The 25,132-nt window shown below is 44.5% G+C and overlaps 1 protein-coding gene across 6 annotated transcripts in view; it reads right to left on the minus strand.

Moving 5' to 3' along the window:
- L3MBTL4 (L3MBTL histone methyl-lysine binding protein 4) overlaps nt 1-25,132 on the minus strand; it is a 352,211-nt gene that overhangs the window by 150,684 nt on the left and 176,395 nt on the right. For all 6 annotated transcript variants that reach the window (XR_003794451.1, XR_003794450.1, XM_029228654.1 and 3 more), the window contains one exon: nt 14,309-14,423. Coding sequence is in view for 4 of the 6 variants with exons in the window: in XM_029228654.1 (XP_029084487.1) it covers nt 14,309-14,423 (115 nt within the window). In the remaining 2 variants the exon portion in view is untranslated. The remainder of the gene's footprint in view (nt 1-14,308; nt 14,424-25,132) is intronic.

Raw genomic sequence — 25,132 nt, forward strand, 5'->3', positions numbered from 1 at the left:
CTGTAACTCAAGACTCCAAAGTGGGGTAATTAGAACACCATCCCAATGACCTGCGGATTACACCTAAAGCAGGTACCCCGGCATCCACAGTCCCTCCTCAGATTGGCCTGGACCTCACGTGCCCACACTAAGAACCTTCCTCACCACGGAGCTTTTGGACATTCTTAATGGAAAATGCTGGGAGTCGCTTGAGAAACGCTTTTACATATTTATTAATAATTACGTTTCTCCCCATGGTTCCTACTCTAACCCTAACTTGACAGTTAATGAAGTTCCCACGTTGAATGACTTGAGAACAGTGTTGTCAGAACTGCCACGTTTCTAAGGGGAAGGAAGCCTCCCTCCTCCGTCGTGTCTGGAACAGATGCTCCGATGAAACGGGAGGAGCTGCTCACCTTCCCCCCCGCCCCCCGCCCCCGAGACCCAAGCCCAGATCACAGTGACTCTGAATCAGGCTGGATTTCAGGCCTGAGAGACAACAGCCCTTCCTGGGTGTGTCAGAGCTGCCCCGGGGAGGGGAGCTCCATGGAGGGGACACCATCGGCCGGGCCTCCACGTGCTGCTGGACGGAAAGAGCAAATAACAGACACAAAGGCCTCCGTTCCGAGAAGGCGCCTGTCGCAGGCTCCGACCACCCCGAGTCTGACTTGCCTCTGGCTGGGCGAGCGTCCCCGGAGCACAGACCCTCACTGCCCTGTCAGTCCGGTCGGAACACCTGGTCAGAGACCATGGACACGGCGGGATCCCAAGAGCCTGGGAGTCCACCAGAGGACAGAGGAAGGGGCACAAAGATGTTCAAATATAGAAATCTCCAGGTCCCACAAAATCAGAATTCCAGAGGCAAGCTTCTGAATCTTATTTCTTAAGTGTTCCCCATCCAGGCTGGGAACCACTGCCCGAGTCCATCTGGTTATTTTTGCAAGGAAGGAAATAAAGGGTTAGAAGTTTAAATAATTTGTGCTAGACCATAAGTCGTATTTTGGCGGTTCGGACAAGAATTTAAGGCTCCTGGCTTGCAGCTCTGTGCTCTTTCCCTCTGCCACACTGCCCCATAAGTAACTGCTATAATCTCAACTTTTATACGTTTATACACACAATCTTTCTTAGTCAACCATCCCTAGCTTTAAAAGACAGCAGGAGTAGCCACGCATGTCAAAGTCGTCGTCACACACCTGAAATGAACAGAATGAAGTCTGGGTGATCACACCAGGCCACCGTGGATGGATATGGGAAGGAGCACGAGCTCGGAGTCAGAGACCCCACTCCTCTCCTCAGCCCCCTGCCCCATGCTCCCCATAATGGGAGCAGACACCCCAGCTCATGATGGCCCAGGTGTTCACAACGTGGTACCCACAACAGGACCCTCACCCCACACCCATCACTCACCTCCCCGACCCTGCCGACTGTCTAGCTGGCTCGTGGAAGGGTAACCCCCTGTGCTGGCCTTACACAAACACACTCTTCAGTAACTGTGACTGAACACTTTTTTTCGCCTCACTTGCTGAATTTAGAAGCTACCCCTAGAATAAGAGGTGACTCCACTGTGTTGCTAAATTTTCCCTGGATGCCTGGCATTGCATAAAATTCGGTCAGAGGAATTATATTTAAAAAGTCCCCTCCCATTCTGATGATTTTCATTACAAAACAGGTCCACTGACGTGAAAAAGAGGACGATGACTTCAAAGAAAATGATGGAGGATGTTCTCGCCAATCTAGAAAACACAACGCACATTGAAGAACAGAAACTTGCAAAACCACGTTTCTTTTACTCAGCTTTACAATTCCTCAGGGCATAAAGGCTTTTCATGTCCAGGAAAACAGCCAAGTAAACCAGCAATAAGGAGAATGTAGGATGATTCAAGGGCACGGTGTCCTGAAGGAGAGGGTCAGGGCTGCAGAAGGACAAGTGGCATGCTATCAGCAGCTGTGTCCTGCTCAATGCCTTCAACTGTTTGGTGCTGACAGAAATAATGGTGCAGAGAGAAAATGTCTGTGAAGGGATAACGCCAGTCAAATTAGGAACATTCTAAAGAATGCTCTGGGGCTGGCGAGACGCAGGAGAGGACAGCAGGCTGCTGGCCCAGCCTCGGCAGCTCTGACCGTGCGTCTGCAGCCTCGGCTCAAGGAGCTCCCAGACACGTGGGTCCCAGGAGCAGGGCATGGAGGAGAGGCCTGTGGTCAGGCTGCCGGGTGTGCAGGCATGGAGAGCTGTTAGCCCAAGAAGTGGCCGGTGTTCTGCCCTCTCTGATAATCACAGTGATCTCATGTGAAGTGAAACTCGCTCTTTTGCCAAGGAAAACAATTCTAATTTTTACTTTCTGGCTTAAAATGAATATCAAAACATGGATGAAAAGTAATGTATAAGCCAAAGGCTCTTAGCTACCCAATAATTCTGTATATTTTCAGTTCTATAAGTTTGTCATTTGCAGTATTCATTCAATTTTAGGTTTGTGTATCAATTTTCAACTTCTTGATTCTTGGTTGCTTAAAATGCAGAGTGAAATGGAAAACAAAACCCATAATCTCCATACAGCTTCTTTTATAATGCAAATATATAGTGTTTATTTTACATGAAAAATATTTGATTCTATCATCATTCCATGGAGTCCTTTACAGATGTATCTACTTATAAAATAAAATGGACAAGTATTTTTTAATCTTTCTAATACGAGGAAAGACAAATGAACAAAACATCTCCAAGATGCTAACAGCACTAAGCTTGTCTTTAAAGCAACTGTGGAGTTGCCCTCACCTACCTCCAAGCCCTAAGTGTGAGAGAAGAAGTAGGTGTGGACAGGAGAAAGCATCTCGGGAGGAGGAATTTCTGTCTCCTCACACCGAATCCCGGTGCCCAGCTAGCGCTGCAGTGCCCTGCATGACCTCCACCAAGGCTCCCAGAGGGCCAGCTCTCCCTCCAAGCTTCGTCATCCTGGTCACCAGTGCACAACTATGTCCCAAAGGACTTTCCAAGTCCTGGCACAGTGCTCAGTATACTGGTGATACCAAGTAAACCTTCATTCAGTGACAACAGAAACACTACCCCCTAAGAAGGGAAAACCTTCCCTCTCCAGTCGTATTTCCAGGCAGGCAGTCGATCACCCAAGGATCCCATCAATCAGGCCCTGTAGGGGGCCAAAGGAATAGGAGTATAATAATTGCATCTTGTCCCCTTTTCTTGAAGGCATTATGGTCTTCTGAAGAGGGTGACAACTCTGTCAGAGAAATCCTGAAAGGTGGACGTCCATGTGCTGACGTCCACAAACCTGGTCCGATGTGACTCATAAACTGGAACAGGGTAAGGACCGGTTTCACCCACTGTCAAACCACTGGGTTATTCCATGACTTTTAGAAGTTAGTGTGCATTTGTTTTCAGTGCCAGTGACTTTGCCCAGAGATGTACCTTGTTTAGACACAATCTACCAGCATCTGTAATGGACAACTAAGACCACCTGGTCACAGGACACCTCAGCTGTGAACGGCGTGTGGCTACGGGGAGCAGGTAACCTGCACAGGGCACCAGAGACCAAGCTTTAGAACAAAGTGAGTGAATCCTGCCCTCACCCCTCCAGCAGGTAGAGTATACAGGACGAGCACTTCAACAAGGAACATTTAAAACAGAAATATCATTAAGACTGTGAGTACATTTTGAAATGTATTATTTTCCCTGATAAGTCTATCATGTAAATCTGTAATTAGGGACTTCTAAAATAGCTAACTTTTTTTTTTTTAACACAATATGCTGTAATTGTCTATCAAGTCAATGAGTACTTAGGGACTCTTAAAACTGCTGATTACTTGCTTGCTGTATTTTGGAAGAACGAGTACTAAAGATTCCTTATGAAATTCTCCTTAAAACAGAATGAAATTGGAAATGTGCTGTTACCTGGCTAAGTTAACCATCTTCAATTTTTCCTTGGAAAGACATCTATCCATCATCATATGTATCATTCCATATCTGGATTATAACTGCATTAACTCCTTTTTTATAATCTAAGTGAATTTCCATCTCTGACAGAATAAAATTTTTCTAATTCCCAATTCGAAATTGGGTCCCAAATGTTTCTAATCCCAAAGGTCCCAAAGAGGGCTTTATTAATCATTTATTCCTTAATGTAGATTTATCTCACTTAACAGGATAAACAATGTGCCAGGCCACATGGTATGGTATTTACGATTCATTCTGTCGTATTTATACACCTGCTGGGTAATGAACTAAATGGAATAAAAATGAGCTATATCTTCTATCAAGTTACGTTCTGTTATGCTTATTTATGTTTAACAGTTAAATAAATTAGCAATGTTCTCAAGGCCCTTAATATAAGTTATAAAGGTTATAGATATTCTTATAGTAGTTTGTACTACTATTAATATACACTTTAACTTCATAATAATGTTTTGTTTATTGTGTAATCAAGCATCACAATTACTTCCAGACATAAATCAAGCAGAAGCTAACGAAAGAACGATGACAAGATTACTTAGACACGGAAGCCAGCTAGGAAATCTCCTTTTTCTGCCTGTCGACTTCCTATTCATGAAAGATTCTTTTGTTAGCTGTGGGGGATGTTTGGCCCACGTGTCCCCTACTAGGGCCTGAACAGACTAACTGCATAGCTACTACTCAAGACCTCACTCAATAAAGGTTGCAGGCGAGAGCCCAGGCTGGTCTCTCGAGATGCTTGTTGTTTTGGCATAAGTTATTAACCAACTCTTAGAGAGAGAAGTGGATAAACAGATAAATACTTATTGGAAGCCAGACACTGGGGAAATGCTGACAGACACTCCACTCATGAAGCTGACAGTCTCATGGGGACTAGTGACAGAAAGCAAGGAAACAGACAATTAGAGTAATTACGTATTGTGATATGCACAGAGGAGCAAAGGGAGTGGTGAGATGGAAAATCACAGTGATGTAACGTGGCCAGGAAGGCCTTGCTCAGACGGGATCATTTGAGATGAACTCTAAAGGGTGGGAAAGAGTCATATCTTAGAAGAGCAGGTGGACTGTTCTGGACAGAGAAGATGGCGTATGCAAAGGCCCTGGGGTGGAAAAATTTGCATTTAAGAAATGGAAAGAAAGGAGTGAGTGGAGCAGAGGGAGGTGAAAGGAAGACAAGGGGGTCAGAGGTGTTGCGTGTTCACCTCACGTTCTCTCTCTCTTCCTGCATTTCCCCCTCTGGTCTCATCCCACCCCCCTCCTCAGGCTGGTGCTGAAGTGGGCATTTATTTATGAATAGGGAGCCCCCAGACAAGGCTGGGTGAGGGCCAGCTATCTGCCTCCTTTGGTATACTAAGGAGTGGCTGTGCATCACTAGGAAACGATCCCACATGAGAGAAGGTGATGGTGCAGCAGTGGCCAGTGGCCAAGTTAATGAGCCCAAGGCTGTCCTGCTTCAGCACAGCCTGTGTGGGATCACAAGGGACCCAGAAGTTCATCCGTGCCTTAGTGAGGAGGCTCGGGGTCTCTGAAAGGGCTGGAGGGTAAGCAGAGGCCTGGGGTCAGGATACAAAAGCCATGTAAAGAGAGAGCTGAGGACTAGAGAAAACAGCCAGACCACACAACTTGGGGGCAGCATCTTGGGGCATGAAGATACTGGTCCCCCAGGCCCAAGAAGGATGCCTCTTTATGGATCAGTGAGGCTCATCCAGCCTTTTCCCTAGAAGCAGCTGCACACCCTGTGAGCTGCTGATTTTCACGAGCAACGTACTCTGACTGCAGACTCTCCAGGCATAAGGCTGTGATGCAATGTCACCTATTTCTGTGTTTTGCCCCCCACTTCCCATCATGCCCCCTGCAACGCTGCTGATGCTGCAAAACAGAGGCTGCTGTCCCTTTCTGGAAACGCAGGCTCAGCACTGCCAGAGGCCTCTCCACGGCTGGAACCTCATACCGGCTGGGTCACCCCCCACCCCAACCCGCATCTGAAGAGGGGTAACGGGAGTGGAGCCTGACCTGATTATAAAGGTACACACTGTGGATTCAGCCAAGTCAGGAAGTACATTCCAACCAGGGCCAGAGGCCCACCTTTGTCTCTAACAAGGTGGGCAAACCACTGCGTCTCTAGGCCCTTGAATGATGGCTGGGGGATTGACGAGCTCAGAGGATTCTGGCAGGTTTATGTTCTACCTCCACATCGCTGGTGCCTCCCAAGGACAAAGCGTTTTTTCTAGTTGGCTGGAACTTTCCGAGAATAAGAATCAGATCCTCTCTCCTACACCTGCTGGGTCCCGCACCCTTGCTCAGAGGGTGGTTTGTTCCTCTCAAGCTGGGATGGGGCATTCACGGCGCCAGCACAGAGGCCAGTCCAGTCTGCTGGGAGGGTCGCCTGCCGGGAGAGGCTCTCCCTGGAGGGCTGGTGGCCCTGTGTCACCCACATCCCCACAGGCTCCTGTGATGGCACACTGGTACTTTTGTCATTTCAGAAAAAAAAACACTATACTTGCGCTGGTGAGAAACGTCGATTGGTTACCACGTGGCGCATCCAAACCTGCATTTAATTTAAACGATGATTCTTTTGTCTCCAGCTATATCTACTTTATTAGAGGCACTGGGACCTGTCATATTTCTATTTCATTATTTCTATCACTACCTTAAAATATGAACAAAACGTTTCCATGCAATCGAATATTTCCTTCTGTTTAACTCTGATTTCTAAAAGAGTGTTTAAAACAAGGCCTGAAGGGGCAGGGGGGTGAAATAAGTATAGACAAATGACCTTTATAAAGTGTAGGAAGTCAGGAAAATGACAAACAGACGGGTCAGACATTCAGCGGCCCACTGTGCACGGCGGACGGGGCCGAGCCATCCTGGTCCACGGGGTGGGGTGGCGGGGGGAGGTCAGCTAGGGTCAGAGGGCCAGGCCAGGGGGCTGACGAGCACACTTGACTCTGGCCCCGTCACAGGCATTTTTCTGACATGCATCCACCACCTGCAAGAGCTGTGAACGGTCAGAGCAGCAGAGGTGAGTGATACAAAGAGCCTGCCCCGCAGACCTCGTGGCCTCCGGGAGCCACCGTCCCCCCCTCAACCTGTGTCTGCAGCCCGAGCCTGCCTGCTCGTGGCGGCGGGGTGAGCCTGCGACGGGGACCGGCAGCGGGCGGCCCCTGCCTGCCGGGGAGAGCTATTCTAGAAAGCGGGACGGCGAGCACAGAGGCACAGAAGCACATCCCACCAGTCGGCGCGCGGGGACTGTGCCGAGAAACAGAGGCGGCTCCGGGGCCAAAGGGTGCAGGGGGCTTGTCCGGGAGGGGACACCTGAGCGAGCCTCAGGAGGTAGCATGCGGCGGCATCCAGCTGCAAGCCAAGGAACAGCAGCAGCTCAAGCGGAGACACACAGCTGGCGTGCTGCAGGCAGTGCCAGGGCCAGGGCGGCGGGCCAGGCGATGCCAGCTACAAACTGGCAGCTGCCATCTACCTCGACGAGGAGTAAACCACGAGCCGCTGCAGCTGCTGACCTTCAACACCCCCTGAAACGAGTTCAGGGTGAACTCTGTGCTTTGGGAAAAACTGGCACAACAGGTCTTCAGACAGTTAGATATTTTCAGGCGCTGATTTTATGAGCCCAGTTCTTGTATCTCCTTGTGTCTAGAAAAGCACTAAAATCCCTCATGGTGACGTCTGCTCCTTGTCACTAGCAGTAACCTTCTGCAAAAAATATGTGCTTGGTTGCACACTTCGCCCTTCACCAAAATCACATCTATACCAACCTTCCCCCTACATCTTTGGAACAGTTTCTCAGAGCTATCTGAAATGCTGTCTTCTGGGCTATGGTCCCCATTTTGTCCCAAATTAAACTTAACTCACAACTCTCATGCTGTGCGTTATTTTTTCAGTTGAGAGCAAGCAGGGAAAAGAGCAAAAACCCTGGCGGGAGCTTCCAGGGGCCCCAGGTGAGGACGCCAGGGCAGGAGAGCAGCAAGAAAAAGGTCACTCTAACGCAACAGAACAGAGGACAAAATCCTGCGGGACGACGAGGATGAAGAGACAATTCATCTCCCTGAGGACATCAGACAAAGCTTTGGAGAGGAGCTGACCCCTGACTGCAAAGAACTTCACCTTCTACCCAAATGCTGTGGCATAAACACTGGGCACAAGGAATGCAGAGCCCACCCAGAGGCCAAGGAGCCACCCCTGTAGACTAAGGAGAGAGGCAGGAGCAGACCGAAGGACAGAGGACAGGGCCGTGGCCCACAATGGGGGCAAAGGAGCTGCAAGCTGTGCCCACCGACCGGGGAAGGCGCACAGGAGAGCTGCTGACATGCGTCTCGTCAAACAACCAGAAAGCTACCGAACGACAGTGAGACTAACTTCATGTCTCTAGTGCTGTACATTTACGACTGCTATTGTGAGTTATAATAAGAAGTATATACTGAGTCTTCATCCCTGTCCTGGCACAGAGCTCTTAAAATCCTTGGAATGTCCTGTGTCTTCTGTTAACATTAATGAGGTGACTTTTGGAAAGCATGGAAGGATGGGGGCCGGTGGCCAGGAGAACCAATCATCAGAGGTTCGGAACTCCCAGACTTCCAGTCCAACCCCCCGAGCCCCGACCCCAGGGAGGTGAGAGGAGCTGGAAGTCAAGTTCAATCACCAATGGCCAATGATTTAATCAGTCGTGCCTCCGTAATGAAGCCTCCACAAAAACCCCAAAGGATGGCCAGGTTGGTGAAACCCTGGAGACTGGAGGAGAGTGGGGCCTGGGGAGGGCAGGGGAGCTCCGACCCCTCCCCCAGACTTCACCCTGCACATCTCTTCCACAGGCTGCTCCTGAGTTAGATCCTTTTATGATGAACCAGTGACCTAGCGGGTAAACTGTTCCTCTGAGTTCTGTGAGCTGCTCTAGCAAATCAAACCTAAGGAGCGGGTGGTGGGAACCTCCAGATCTACAGCCAGTCCCCCGGAAGCACAGGTGACCACCTGGACTTGTGACTGGTGTGTGAACTGGGGATGGGGATGCGGGGGCAGTCATGTAGGACTGAGCCCTAACCTCCAGTAAACAGTGTTAGACTTGAGCTGAACCGTGGGACACCTGGCTGGTGTCGGAGAATTGCTTGGTGTGGGTGAAAAACCCACACGCACATTGGAAGTGGGTGCAAAACATATTCAGATTTTTATTTTAAAGAACAGCAAAGTTCTTTCATTCGTAGTTTCATGGGGCTTATGCGGCCTGCTTTCTTTTTTTTTTTTCGGTACGCGGGCCTCTCACCGTTGTGGCCTCTCCCGTTGCGGAGCACAGGCTCCGGACGCGCAGGCTCAGCGGCCATGGCTCACGGGCCCAGCCGCTCAGCGGCATGTGGGATCCTCCCGGACCGGGGCACGAGCCCGTGTCCCCTGCATCGGCAGGCGGACTCTCAACCGCTGCGCCACCAGGGAAGCCCCAAGGGCCTGCTTTTCTTGTCTAAGTCAGTCATTCTAAATTTTTCAAACTGTCCTACATGTCATTCCAAATTCACTCAGAGATCAGCAGCCCCTTTATGGACAGTGCAATTATAACAAAGAACCATGCTGGTTGTTTAAGCTTTAGGAAGTAAAGTCAACTCCCAATTTTCTGGATCAGTGAAGAGAAACGGTGGCCTAGGAAGCAAATGTGCCTGTGCTCTTCACCCGGCCCTGCTCCTTCCTGTGGGGTCACTGAGCCCAGACAACCAGCAGCAGGCATTACGGTGGTCAAGCCATTTCATCTCCCAAGCCTGCGAGTCCCAGAGGTGAAGTAACTCACCCAAAGGCACAGGCAGTCAGGGCAGAATGGAAATTTAAACCCAAGTTTTTCTAACTCTGAAGTCTATCATCTTGCTTCTCAAGCTCGGTAAATTTCCAAAGCCAAAAACATCGGGCATCCCATTGCCTGGTGGATTTGTGGACAAATGATTAATAATATAATAAAAGAAATGAGCTCTATTTAAACAAATTTAGCATTGAATGTGACTGGGATTACAGTTTCCAAACGCTATGACTGAAAAGACTGCCAAAAGGCAATGCTGTAGCTGCCTGAAGTTGGCATGGGCTTTTGGTTCTGATATTTTTATATCTTTTTAAGGACATTCAGGGAATGCAAAGCACAACAGAAAGATCCTGACACCTTAGTGCTAAATCTTAAGTATTTAATTTTGATTCTACTTGTAGAAAAAGTCCACCATGCAGGATTATATGTCAGATAAAACAGGAAAATTGTGTCCGCATGGCCTAAGAAAAGGAGATCTCAGTCGGACAGTGGACACAAGGTGAAGTGCCTGTGAGCACCTGGCTGGTAACAGAGACTAAGAGGAAGTCATCGTCACCTAATCCTACAAGCTGGCGCTCTTCCCAGCTGAATGGGGACATTCAAGTTTCACTCTCAAGAGGCTTTTCACAGTTACCTTTTCAAGAACTTACATTTGTCCTTTGTGATTGAAGATTATGAATTATTAAATATCATGGTCTTGGCCAAAATACACTGCACAAACATTTCTACAGAAGTATGGGGCTATACAGCATGTACTATATCTTGGCTCGGTTTCTGCAGTGAGTATAAATATGTTGATTGAATGACATTAGAAATAGATACAAACTCATTTAGAAAAACAAAATTTTAATTAAGTCTAATAAAATGTGCATGAGAGGGCTTCCCTGGTGACGCAGTGGTTGAGAGTCCGCCTGCCGATGCAGGGGATGCGGGTTCGTGCCCCGGTCCGGGAAGATCCCACATGCCGCGGAGTGACTAAGCCTGTGCGTCACAACTACGGAGACTGTGCTCTAGAGCCCACGAGCCACAACTACTGAGCCTGCATGCCACAACTACTGAAGCCTGTGTACCTGAAGCTTATGCTCCGCAACGGGTGAGGCCGCCGCGGTGAGAGGCATGTGCACCGTGGCAGGGAGTGAGCAACTGGAGGGAGACTGCACGCAGCAGCGACGACCCAATACAGCCAAAATTAAATAAGTTAAAATAAAAATTAAGCCTTTTCCCAAGCCCTAAACGTTTCGTAGTCTTTGCAATGTTTGATCAATAAAGCTATCATAGTATATGTAATAAAGCACTCAAGGCAACTGTTGAATCACATAAATATCACAAAAGTAAAACAACAGAGTACAAACAATGTCTGAAAGTTAAAATCTCTGAAAATACCTTAAAATATCTGAAAATTAATGTTGGTAAGATGACTTTATCTGCTCATATGTGATAAAATGTTCTGTGTGGTTTTATAGATCTACTTACAAAATGTATTGGGTTGGCCGAAAAGTTGGTTCAGATTTTTAGTAAGATGGTACGGAAAACCCGAACGAACTTTTGGGCCAACCCAATAATTACTTTGATCTGATTATCAAAGATATTGGACATACACATTTGGTTTGAATTGTATGAGTAAATAAAATCAACGCTTTGACTTAAAATAGCATGGGCAGTAAAAGATGATTTGATGTGGTTGTTTGTACAAATACACCCACAAGAGACGGGACAGGAAGGAAGAGGCTACATGTGGTCCATACTGCGGAGCAAGTGCCCCTGCCAGCTCCCCACCACACAGGCATCTGACACCGACTGCAGGGTGTGACTTTCTGTAAACGGAGTTCAGAGAGCAGAGTGTAGCTGACGTATTGTCTTCAGAATCTTATGAGGCCAATGTTCAAGGCACTATGAGTCATTCTGTTTAGTATAAATGAAGTAATTCTGTTCTTGGTGGAAAACGGTGGAAGGGTAAGGCATGAGGTGAGCAGAGGACAGACTGCGACAGGCCTGGTACATGTGAAGGAGTCTCAAGCCTAAAGATACTGCTGAGAGGTTAGATCTGGGTTTTACACAGACTGTTACAGCAAAGAAACGAGACAAGATAGTTAGGAAGCTGTTGCAACATCAATGCTAGACCGTCAAATTTTGTTTTGCTGGAGGACCTAGACAAACCATTTGTCTTTACTTTCCAGTGGAAAAAGATTCTGTGATAAATAAGTAGGCAAATAAATACTGGAGTAGGATTGTGTGTGTGTGTGTGTGTGTGTGTGTGTGTGTGTGTGTATTTTTGCTTTAATGATGGGGCCATGGATGATATATACTGAACCACACTATGAACATGTCTTAAAGTCTAGGTATTTAAAAATTAATAAGACTATGATGCAGATATGAATAATTACAAAAAACAGGGTTAAACAAGTAACCTATAATACACTGTATTAATAATAATTAATCCAAACAAACACGTTTATAACCAAAAAGCAAGCACAGCAGTAATACAATATCATGACCAACTGAAGACATCTAATTCCCCCAAATAATAGGGATTCCAATTACTTAAGTGCACATACTCAAAACAGGAGTCTTATAATATTGCCAGGAATACATGAAAGCCTGACTTAAGAAAAAACTAAATTTAAATATTTGCAAAACTCTAGTCACCTATTCATTTTAGCACAATTTCGAATTTTGTAATCCTTAATAATTCACGTAGTTTTAGGTAAAAATGAAAATCTATAGAATGTTACATCATTTTCTGATAGCAGCTAACACTAATTGAGCACATCCTGTGGGCCAGGCAGTTTTTGAGGTGTTATGCACGAATTTATCTCACTTCATCATTACAGATTATGAGACTGACACACTAATATCACCTCCATTTTCTAGATGAGGAAACAGGCACAGATCACACAGCTAAGCAAAGCAGTGATACTGAGATTCACATGTCAGAATTCTGACTCCAGATTTCACACGCTCAACCACTAGGCAATCCTGCCTCTAGAGCCTGAATTTTTAGATTGGGAGGATCAGTGTGACTCACTAACCAGCAAATTGCAGACCATATTCTGCAAACCATTTGTACCTGTGATGAGAACTCAAATGCAATGGTACTGGGAAGGGGAAGAAGGGGTCAGAGATGGGTTCTGAGAAATCAAGAAAGAGAACCATCAAGACTTGATGACTGGCTGTATGTGTGGGGTGAGGGAGGGGTAGGGAGGGAGCAGAGTCTAGGATGACTGCATGGGAAGCAGCAACTTTGGAATCAAGTAGCAACTACGGTAGAAAGACAAGCTTTTGGCTTGGGATGGAGCTGAGGTTCGATCCATAGACTTTGCGAAGCTTCTGAGACATTTGGGTCGAGAAGCCAGGTAGGCAGCCTGACCAAGGAACAGGTAATGGGTGAGGCGGAATGAAGACAGCTGTCTCTGTACCTGAAACGCTGATCCGGGCCCATCTCCCTTGAAATCCCTACTTGAGAAGCTTACTGGGATGAGTTAACATCAACCAAGAGACACCTCCCTGGCAAGATGGGATGCAAGATCAGGGAGAACAGAAAGTGGGATCAGCAAAAAGTACAAAGCAAATATGCTAACCCTTCCCCCCTCCATGGAACTGACCTTGTTCTCCCTGTTTTACATTCTCTGTATGCAGACCCTGCACTTGCTAATGTACTGTAAGTTGCATGAGGACCTGCACCTCATCCATGTGTAGCTTTTGAAGAATCTAGCACAATGTCAAAATGTTTGTCAGGTTATTAAGTCAGTAATTCTCCTTATTTCTAAAAGAAGTTAAGGAGCTCTTTCAAAGACACAGTTAATCCTTTTAGATCTAAGTTTCAAGCATCATTGGGCTGGTTCACCCTCATTAACAGGATAGAAGGTTACCTTCACCCCAAGAAACCAAAGGGAGGACAACAGAAGCAGTGGGGGAACAAAGCAAACATAAGGATGGAGAGTGCTCGCAAAATGTCTGAAACTAGTTATTAGTCATGTCAGTCTAATCTGATCAGAGGAATCCTGCAGATGAAAGAATGAAATATTTTGGTTCGAGGTTTATTAGAACTTAGAATGGTTAATTACCTCCTTAACTTTAAGTACCCAGAAAGACAGAAATAATGAAGATACCGACATAGCAGAAGGTTGTCTTTTTTCCAATTTTTACAACTAAAATTTTTTTAATTGCTGAAGTTTAAAATACTTCTGTTCTTCTAAAACTTTTTGAAACCTACTCTATAAAACAAAATCAATTAAGATAAGATGTTTAAGAAAACAAAAAGTACTTCAGCTAAAAGTGAAGGCCCAAATTAGATGGATTTAGACCTGGCTCAGTTTTCCAAACTAAAATGTGGAAAACAAAGATTCTGCCAGACAACATTATCAAAATAATTCCTTAATGTTGATAACTCTTCATTTATATAGAGCATGTCTTTTGAGGCTTAATTGTGAATAACTGGCTTTCAGTGTAGCTATAGTGCTGATTAATCAATTCACCTATGTGATACTGAGCTTTAAAATACTTACGATGACATGAAATAAACAGCATTAAGATAGGCTCCAGGTTACGTATTTAAAAAGCAACAACACAAAGAGCAAGATACTCACAATGCGGCACTTCCAGGGGATGACCTGTGATGTCACACCATCCGACTGGGTGAATGTCAGGGCTGTCTGTATCCATCCAGTAGTCATATTTGTGGTCCCAGCCATCAAAATGGACCTGTTGGAAATGAGAATTTAGTAATCAGTATATCACTATGCCTGTGTCAAAATATTAGAGAACATGTCTCTGAAATTGAGATTAAAATTGCTGTAATCTCACATTTCAGCTGAAACAATATTGAAACTGTGCTATGAAACAGCTTTCTAATCTAACCACCAAAGGCTGTTGTACCAATTTTTCCAAAACATTTAAAAAGTTGTTACATTAAAAAATCTGTCGGGACTTTCCTGGTGGCACAGTGGTTAAGAATCCACCTGCCAATGCAGTGGACACGGGTTCGATCCCTGGTCCAGGAAGATCCCACATGCCGTGGAGCAACTAAGCCCGTGCACCACAACTACTGAGCCCACGGGCCACAACTACTGAAGCCCATGTGCCTAGAGCCTGTACTCCACAACAAGAGAAGCCACTGCAATGAGAGGCCCGCACACCGCAACGAAGAGTAGCCCCCGCCTGCTGCAACTAGAGGAAGCCCGCGTGCAGCAATGAGGACGCAACAGCCAAAAATAAATAAATAAATTTATAAAAATAAATAAAAATAAAAAATCTGTCAAGGATTGATTAGAATTTGAAAGGATAGGACGAATCCGTTTTCCCATCCAAGATATTCTATGATGTTGTTGAGAGAACACTTCCTGTGCTGCAGCCACTGTAAGAACAATGTCAGCATCCTCAACAATGAGAGTCACCATCTGACACCAGTATAAACCTTACGCTGACGGGAAATATATGGACTAGAGTAAAAGGAAGCAATAAATGTCAAAATCCTGACAAGTGAGAGATAGGGCCATTGAACCAAAAGAGGCAAAGAAAGCAGATAATATGTGATGCTAAGGTAGAAGGATTAAGAGCTATTCAGGGATGAAGCGTAAGTTGTCAGGAAACCTGAGGACACGACAAGGTAGAGCCCGGTCCAGCAAGCCTACTGGTTATCACTGTTTCACATCTCACCTACAAAGCACACACACACACACACACACACACACACACACACACACACACTTCACATATATACAAATAAGTCTGAGAATAATTAAAATAAAACCCTATTTCTGAAACAAAAAGCAATTACTTCTGAAACTTATCACACTCCATGTTCTACAAGTTTCATAACTTGAAAGAATCAAATTTATTTGTGAAGGCAAAAAAAAAAAAAAAGAATGGTAGTATTTCATTGTTAAATAACTTTACTTATTCTCTCATGTATTTTCTGTTTCTATCAATTAAACGGAGAATCTATCCTTCTCAGTGCAAAAAAAAAATTCCTCATTAATTCATACTTTGAATGAAAAGAGCAAGACGTATAATGTTATAATAAACTGAGATGTAAGTATTATTACCCCCCCAAAAAAAGAAAGGTAAAAATTGTATGGAGTAAGTGCCAAATAAAATCCCAACATTTTTTTCTCAAGATCCATCTTTCCAAGTAAGTGGTTCTCAAAGTGTGGTTTCCAGACCAGCAGCATCAGTTATCACCTGGACAATGCAAATTGTCAGGCCCCAATCCAATCCTACTGAATCAGAAACACTAAAGGATGGGGCCTAAGGGTCTCTGTGTAAACGAGTCCTCCAGATGCATCTGATGCAAGCTTAAGCTTGAGAACCAGTAATCTCAGGAACAACGTTCAAAACAATACTTCTACCACACTGAGGCTTCTGCACATGACAGAGTAACAACTATAAAACTGGACAAAATATATGAAGTGGTGATTTCAGACACTGGACAACAGGCAGCACAGAAATGTGATCCCTAAGTGCACCAAGATGAGCCCTGAATGTCAGCCTGGAGACCATTTCCTCCCAGCAGCACAGGGAGGAGAAACATAAAAAAGGAGTTGGGCTGTGCTGAGAAGACAAAGATTATAGTTCAGAGCTGAGGAAGCAGCTGGAAATTGGAGGACAAAGACTGGAGAAGACAGAGCTCCAAGAAGGGGACCCCAGAAGTCTAGATGGGCTACTCACAGGACCTTGGCCAAGGGCTGGACTGCACATGTGCAAGGTGAGACTTGGTGAAGCCAAGCAGAGAGCAGCTGATACAGAGCTGGGAGTGAGACAAAGACACTAGAGGACACACAGCACGGGAGAGTAGAGAGACCAGAGTGGAGAGAGCTCAATAATACCATGAGAATTTGACCGAGACACCAAAAAGTCCATAGTGTCGGAGTCGAAACCATGTCCTACATAAGGGCTACTCTAGACCAGCCCTTAAAAAGGTTAAAATTAAGCCTCAACAAGATTAAGAAACCGCCAGTAATTAACTGTCTGATAAAACAAACTACCCTTTTTAAAGGAAGACAAATACTCCCAACTCTGTACATTGTATCATTCATAACGTCCAACATAGAATAAAAATTTATTAGACATGCAAATAACCATGTGAATGTGAGCCATACTCATTTTCTTTTTCAAAAGCAGTCAATAGAAAGAGACCCTGAGTTGACCCAGATGTTGTAGCTAGCAGACAACATCTATTTGTTGTTGGGACTTTAGCTATCAAAATAGGTTCAAGGGTTTAAAGGAAAAATGGTCTTGATGAGGAAACAGACAGGGAATCTGGACAGTGAAATGGAAACTATAAAAGAGAAACAAATGGAAATTGTACAACTGAAAAGCAAAATTTAAAAGTTTCTGGATGGGCTTAACAGACTGTAGCTGGCATGATAAAAAGCTGAGTGAACATGAAAACAGATTCATAGAAATTATTAATCTCAAGTATACACAATAAAAGATTTTTTTTAAAAAATGGGGGCTTTCCTGGTGGCGCAGTGGTTGAGAGTCCGCCTGCCGATGCAGGGGACACGGGTTCGTGCCCCGGTGCGGGAGGATCCCACATGCCGCGGAGCGGCTGGGCCCGTGAGCCATGGCCGCTGAGCCTGCGCGTCCGGAGCCTGTGCTCCGCAACGGGAGAGGCCACAACAGTGAGAGGCTCGAGTATCGCAAAAAAAAAAAAAAAAAAAGATTATAAAAAATGAAAAGAGCCCAGGTACTTATGAGATAATATCAACTGGTCTAACATACATGTATCAGTATTTGGGGTCCAGAAGGAGAGGTGAACATGGAGCATAAATAATGGCCAAACAAGACAAAAGTTGAAAGAATAATGTCAAAAAATCTCCCTATTTTGGTCCCAAATACCAATTTATAAGCTTAGGAAGAACAGCAAAACCCAAGCAAAATAAATAGAAAGGAAAAAAAAAAAACCTAGGCAAATCATAGTCAAACTACTGAAAATGAAAGACAAAGGAAAACATCTTGAAAGCAGTCAGAGAAGCACAACAAATTACATACAGAAGAACCATGACAGGAGTGTCAGCCAACCTCTCATCAGAGACAGCAGAGGCATGGAGACAATGAAATGACACCGTCAAAGCACTGAGAGGAAAAACACTGTCAACCTAAGATTTTAAATTTTATAAAAATATCCTTCAAAAAGGAGTAAAATAAAGGAATTTTATTTTACTGAAAGAATTGAAAAAGTAATCACCTACGGATTTGCACTACAAGAAATACTGCAGGAAGTATTGGAGCCTGAAAGTAAATATTACCAGGTGGAACAACAATTTTGGGAAAAAAATGAACAAAGTAGGAAAACCCATTCTATCTGAGCTCTACACTTACCGTAACGCCACAGTCTTAAGACAGTGTTGTTCTGGCATAAGGATAGACAAATATATTTTTGGAACAGAATAGTGTACATATATTGACATATATATACAGTCAATTGCTCTTCAACAAGCACAAGGGCATTCAATAAGGCCAGTCTTTTCAACAAATGGTACTAGACCCACTGGATATCCACTTGTGAAAACAAAATGAACCCGCTGACAGCTACCTCACATCCCACGTACAAATTAGTCTGAAATGGATTATAGACCTAGACATAGAAGCTAAAACTATCAAACTCAGGAAGAAACTTAAGATAAAATCTTTATAATAGTAAGATGGTCAAGAATTTCTTAACATAAAAACAGCACTACCCATAAATGAATAAACTGATAAATTCAACTGTCATCATAATAAAAAACTCAAGTTCTTCAAAATCATCATTAATAAAAAGGAAAACTAAGCCATAGGCATTTGTAATACACTTACCTTAGAAAAGACTTAACAACCCAATAAATAATGGGTAAAAGACTTGAAGCTTCTTGGAAAAAAGAAGGTTCATGAATGGTCAACAAGCAGATTAAAAATTCCTCAACATCCTTATTCGTAAGAGAAACCAAAATGACCAGCTATTACACACCATAAGTTAAATGACTGACGACGCCAATTACTGGCAAGGCTGTGGAGCTCCCAGAACATTCATACAATGTCAGTGGGGCGGTAAAGTTGTACAATCACTTTAGGAAATGGTTTACTAACGTTAAACTGTAAATCTAAATATGTGCCTACCCTGCGATGCCTGGAGATTCCACCCAAAACAGATGAAAATACAAAGCCGTGTGAACAAGTATTCCTTGCGGTTTCATTCAGAACAGCCAACAGCTGGCAACAACCTAAATGCCCAACCCCAGGTGAGTATCCATTCACAAACAAGTGTGGTATATGCATACAATGACCACCGTCACCAACAAAAAAGGATGAACTGTTGATTCACACATGAACATGCATCAGTCAAACAGACACCATGCTGGGCACAGACGACAGACTCGGGAGAGCGCACACTGTGTGTTTCCGTTGGTGCGAAGCTTGACAACAGTCACAGAAAGGCCTGGCTGTCTCGGAGGGGGCGGGGAGCAGCTCTGACCACAAAGGAGCACAAAGGAACCTTCTGTGGCACTGGAAACGTTCCCAGTCTTGATTGGGGTGGTCGTTATATAGGATATACATTTCTCAAACTCATCAAAATCCACACCGAAAATCTCTGCATTTTACTGTTTGTAAATTACATCTCAATAGAGCTATTAACATTTAAAATATTTCTACACTCAGCTGCTGTCATACAGGGCTGGCTGTTCTGATCTGGTACTATATTTATTTATGGTGATATTTCAGCACTCTGGACACAGCCAAACTGCATGGGACTGCCAGTACCAGGCAACTAAGCAGTCTAGCTGTGAAAGGGCAAAACTGGCATCCTTTCCAGAATGACACCTGCTGCTTTGGATCTACCAGTAGACAGAAGTTTATGTTAAGTGTGCATAATGTAGTGAAGGAGAAAGAGAGAATTTTCTCAAGCTTTAATATTCCAACCCTTTTCAAGGTCCTTCTCTTTTAATTTTGCAATGCAACTGTTTACGTTTCAAAAGCAAGGAAACCATCTCTAAACACAAACAAGGCAGGTCAAGCGCTCCAGCCAGATCCTGCGTACAGGAGAGCAAGGCCTTTCTATTTCAGCTACTGGACCCGAACCTGGGAATCCTACTGTGGACTTTAGGTCTAAAACTGAAACAGTAAAAAGATAATATCTTAAAAAAATGTTTCGAAAGCAGACAGACATGACTTGTTTATGTGCTCCATTCAACATCTTCCCCTTATGTTCATGAAGAAATGTTAAATTGCTCTTTCCGAGGCTGTATGTAATTACAATGAAAACAGTAGAAATTTGAAACACCCCTTCCTAATCCAATGATATGAGGCACTCTCCCCTACAGGGGCCATCTAAACTTGGAATATGTAACCAAATTCTGTATTCATACGTGTCTTTATGAAAGATATTTTCATGTCTTTGGATCTTCATAACTTTGGAGGAAAATCGAATTTTAAGAATTCTAACCAGATGGTCATGTACTAAAGGAGAGTGGCACTTTAAGGATATTTACAAAGAGTCCTTTTGTAAAGCAAAGAATAATTTTGAAAACCAAATCATCTCCAGCACTGTATTTCATACATTTATGATTTTTCACATATTTGGGTTTGCATAAAGCTAAGTAAATATACAGAGCCTTCTTGCTCAGATTTTGATAAACTGGAAAACAAAGGTCAGAAAATCAAATTGGCCACTGTCTCAAGTTCTTATCCCTAAACAGACACTGATGCTTCCTGATGGTATTACCACTATACGCATTAGTTATCAAATGGTTGGTAAAATAACTTGGACACTTAAGCACTAGATCAGCATATAAAAAACCAAAGGCGAATCCTTCGTGTAAACCCAGAGCTGGCCATCTTCTGGACTGGCACTGTCCTTCTGGCTTTGCCTCATCATTTACCATCCAGAACCCACACCAGGGACTTTCCCCAGACTCCGGAGCTTGGCCACTCTGCCCCCGTCATCCTGCCGCCCTCAAGACTCCTGGCACCTTGGCTCACACACTGTCACACCTCGAAAACCATCAGCTGAGTAAGATGCACGACGGTAATTATCACTCCTTGCTGCCCCTTTGGGCAGCTGGAAAATAAGCAGTTATTTATCTGTCGAGGAACAGGGGAGCTAAATTTAATGCTCAATCACAACAATTTTATTAGCCTAAGTGATTATTATACTTGTTTGCTCCTGCTATATGGTTTTAAAATTTTTAATTTCCATTTTAACAGCCTTACCGGATATGTGTATTTTATTGTCAGAGGCCTCAAATCTATTTTTAAAGGCTTATGGTGAATGAATTATAAGCACTTATAGGTATGATGTGAACTTATTTAGAAAGAGGCTCTACTGCACCTGAACCTGTCTACCTTTAAATGAATACATTTTCAGTTAACTAGACTTAGACTTAAATTTCATTCTAGAAAGAAGAACTGAGTTTTCATATATTATTCCAATAGCCGTTACTCATAACTAGTGGTGCTAATAAGACCACAGTAAATCTTGCTTCCAATGGTGCAGAGCTCTGCTGTGGATCGGGTGGGGGACACAGGAATAGCACTGAGGACAGAGATCTGTTCGGGGAAGGACAAGAATGCTCGTATCGCGCCTTCAAAACACTCCACGGTCTAAGAGCAGGCATGTCTGGTAAGGCAAAGGGATTCACTTTTGTTGTGTGCCTACATATTCCAGGCATAGTTGTAAAATATATATATATTCTCATTTAGTGACCACTATACATTGTTTTCATAGATGATGAAAAGGAACCTTTTAGGAGGTTTGCAGAGATCAGACAGCCAGTAAACGGCAAAGCCAGACTTAAGCTGAGAACAGCTTACTGAGACAACCATCCAAGAATAAAAATTGTGAGGCTATTTGGGAACAGTCTAAGAGTCTATTGTAGCAGAGGTAAATTACATTTTTAAAATATAAAAAGGCATTTTCTGCCATTTGCAGTGACACGGATAGACGTAGAGCTTGTTACACAAGAGTGAAGTTAAGTCAGAAAGAGAAAGGCAAATATCGTATAATACTGCTTATATGTGGAATCTAGAAAAGTGGTACAGATGAACTTATCTGCAAAGCAGAAACAGAGTCACAGATGTAGAAAGCAAACTTATGGTTAACAAGGGGGGAAAAGGGGGTGGGATGAATTGGGAGATTGGGATTGACATATACACACTACTACGTATAAAACAGGTAACTAATGAGAACCTTCTGTATAGCACAGGGAACTCTACTCAAATGCTCTGTGGTGACCTAAATGGGAAGGAAATCTAAAAAAGAGCGGATATATGTATACGTATAACTGATTCACTTTGCTGTAGGGCAGAAACTAACACAACATTGTAAGGCAACTATACTCCAATAAAAGTTAATTTAAAAGTATAAAGAGGCATTTTCATAACGAAACAAAGCAACATGGAATAACACGGGACTGCCGTCCAGAACTACCTATACTTTCACACATTAAACATTAATTCCATGTTGAGCCAATCTGCTTATGTGTCTATCCAGACAAGAACTGACATGGAGGGACCATGAAGGAAAAGAATTGCAATAAAAAAGTGAATATACCTTTTTTTTTTTTTTTTGGAGTATAATTGCTTTACAGTGCTGTGTTAGTTTCTGCCGCACAGTGAAGTGAATCAGCCATATGCACACACACATCTCCTCTCTCTTGGACCTCCCCCCGCCATCCCACCCATCTAGGTCTTCACAGAGCACAGAGCTGAGCTCCCTGTGTTTTACAGCAGGTTCCCACTTAGTTATCTATTTTACGCATGGTAGTGTATATATGTCAATCTTACTCTCTCAATTCGTCCCACCCTCTCCTTCCCTCCCTGTGTCCACATGTCAGTTCTCTATGTCTGCACCTCTATTCCCGCCCGGGAAATATGTTCATCTGTACCACTTTTCTAGGTTCCACATATATGTGTTAATATATGATATTTGTCTTTCTCTTTCTGACTTACTGCACTCTGTATGACAGACTCTAGGTCCATCCACATCTCTACAAATGACCCAATTTCGTTCCTTTTTATGGTTGAGTAATTATACTTTAAAAAACTAACCTCGCTTCATATTAGCTCTGTTTGACATAGATACACAGGGGTTAAGAAATGTGCCCGGCATTTCCAAGTCACTGATCGTGATTTGAAAACCCTGACTCCCCTGAGCTACTGCTCCGTAGTTGGAACTGCTGCCCCTACATTCCTTCCCACTCTTGGAAAATTAGCTCCGTTCCCTTCCCTGCTAACTGCCCTCAAAGCTCATCTGCTTTTTCACAAATACAACTGCTTCATCTTTCATCTAGTCCATTCCTATAATAAGTATTATCGAAAAAGACTTTTAATCATTAAACTGGAAAATCAAGAGTTTCGCTATAGCTATTCTAAAATTCTTTCTTTTTCAAGGCCACTGCCCAATTCATCATATTTCTTGGGCAGTGGTTTTCAAAATTTAGAAATGAGCAAAATACCAACTTTTCCCTGCCCCTGCCAGGACCTGAATTTGGGGCTGGGGGAGTGGATGTCAGGAATAATGCCTGGAAATCACTTTTTTTTAACTACATATCCTAGATTATTCTGCTGAAGATGGTTTTTGGATAAAAATTTTTGAAATGCCTCTTTAGTGCGTCGCCATGGCAACAAGTTGTTAATCAACTGAAGTTGCCATCAAACTCACAATTATAGCCAAAGCAATCATAATAACTTAATTTTTTTAAGTGATAGACTTTTAAAGAAAATTTTGTAAGACAATGAGTCCAAGAGAAACGTGGTTGAGGGCATAATGCAGAGGACATTCAACTCCAAATGTTTCCATTTGTGATAAATACGTCTATTTAAGTTTCCACTTCTCTATTTCTATGGTTACTGTTTTAACAAATACAATTAGTTTTTCCCATAAGATATGTTTTTCCCACAGGATTCTTGCAAGAAATAAAAATGCCAAATTTCTAACAGTACCCCCAGGGCTTTAATCCTTGTTAACAGATCTTTAAATATTTCATCAGAGTTGTGCATAAAACAGCCACATTCGGGGCTCCAAGGCCACAGATCTGTGGGTAATGTCTCAGGAAGAAAAACCTCCTTCATAAGCTGTGTGAGGACAAACTATCTCAAAATCAGTTTATGGTTATAACTAACATAAATCTTTTCAAAAGCTCTGCTGTAAGATCTGTAGCACCAAGGCGGTGCTGGCTGCAGGTTCCCTGTTAATGTAAAGGCCGTTCCCCGTGCTCCCTCCCCAGGCTGCCACCGTTCCCCCGACTTGGGGCACCGGCCTTCGCAGTGGACACTGTTTCAGCACGTGCCCTTTAGTCGTCCTCAGGTGATGGATTTCCACTTTGGATCCTATATCAAATTACCAAGGATTTTCTATTAAATCACACACTACAGGCTATCTACTAGATATTTTGGGTCCAGTTCCAGACCACAGCAATAAAGCGAATACTGCAAAAAAATGTCACACCAGTATTTTGGTTTCCCAGTGCATATAAAACTTATGTTTTGAGGCTTCCGGGAAGATGGCGGAAGAGTGAGACGCGGAGATCACCTTCCTCCCCACAGACACACCAGAAATACATCTACACGTGAAACAACTCCTACAGAACAACTACTGAACGCTGGCAGAAGACCTCAGACCTCCCAAAAGGCAAGAAACCCCCCACGTACCTCGGTAGGGCAAAAGAAAAAAGAATAAACAGAGACAAAAGGATAGGGACGGGACCTGCACCAGTGGGAGGGAGCTGTGAAGCAGGAAAACTTTCCACACGCTAGGAAGCCCCTTCGCGGGCGGAGACTGCGGGTGGCAGAGGGTAAAAGCTTCGGGGCTGCAGAGGACAGCTTAGCAACAGGGGTGCGGAGAGCAAAGCGGAGAGATTCCCGCACAGAGGATCAGAGCCGACGGACACTCACCAGCTCGAGAGGCTTGTCTGCTCACCTGCCGGGGCGGGCGGGGCTGGGAGCTGAGGCTCGGGCTTTGGTCGGAGCGCAGGGAGAGGGCTGGGGTTGGCGGCGTGAACACAGCCTGCAGGGGGTTAGTGCGCCATGGCTGGCCGGGAGGGAGTCCGGGGAAAAGTCTGCACCTGCCGAAGAGGCAAGAGACTTCTTCTTCCCTCTTTGTTTCCTGGTGCGCGAGGAGAGGGGATTAAGAGTGCTGCTTAAATTTAGGAGCTCCAGAGACGGGCGTGAGCCGCGGCTAAAAGCGCGGACCCCAGAGACGGGCATGAGACGCTAAGGCTGTTGCTGCCGCCACCAAGAAGCCTCTGTGCGAGCACAGGTCACTATCCACACCCCCCTTCCGGGGAGCCTGTGCAGCCCGCCACTGCCAGGGTCCCGGGATCCAGGGTCAACTCCTCCGGGAGAACGCACGGTGCCTCAGGCTGGTGCAACGTCACGCCGGCCTCTGCCGCCGCAGGCCCGCCCAGCACTACGTGCCCCCCCCCCCCCCCCCCCCC

This window comes from Monodon monoceros, unplaced genomic scaffold (genome assembly GCF_005190385.1).
Source record: "Monodon monoceros isolate NGI ecotype Baffin Bay Population unplaced genomic scaffold, NGI_Narwhal_1 Super_Scaffold_1, whole genome shotgun sequence".
Taxonomy (NCBI): Eukaryota; Metazoa; Chordata; class Mammalia; order Artiodactyla; family Monodontidae; genus Monodon; species Monodon monoceros.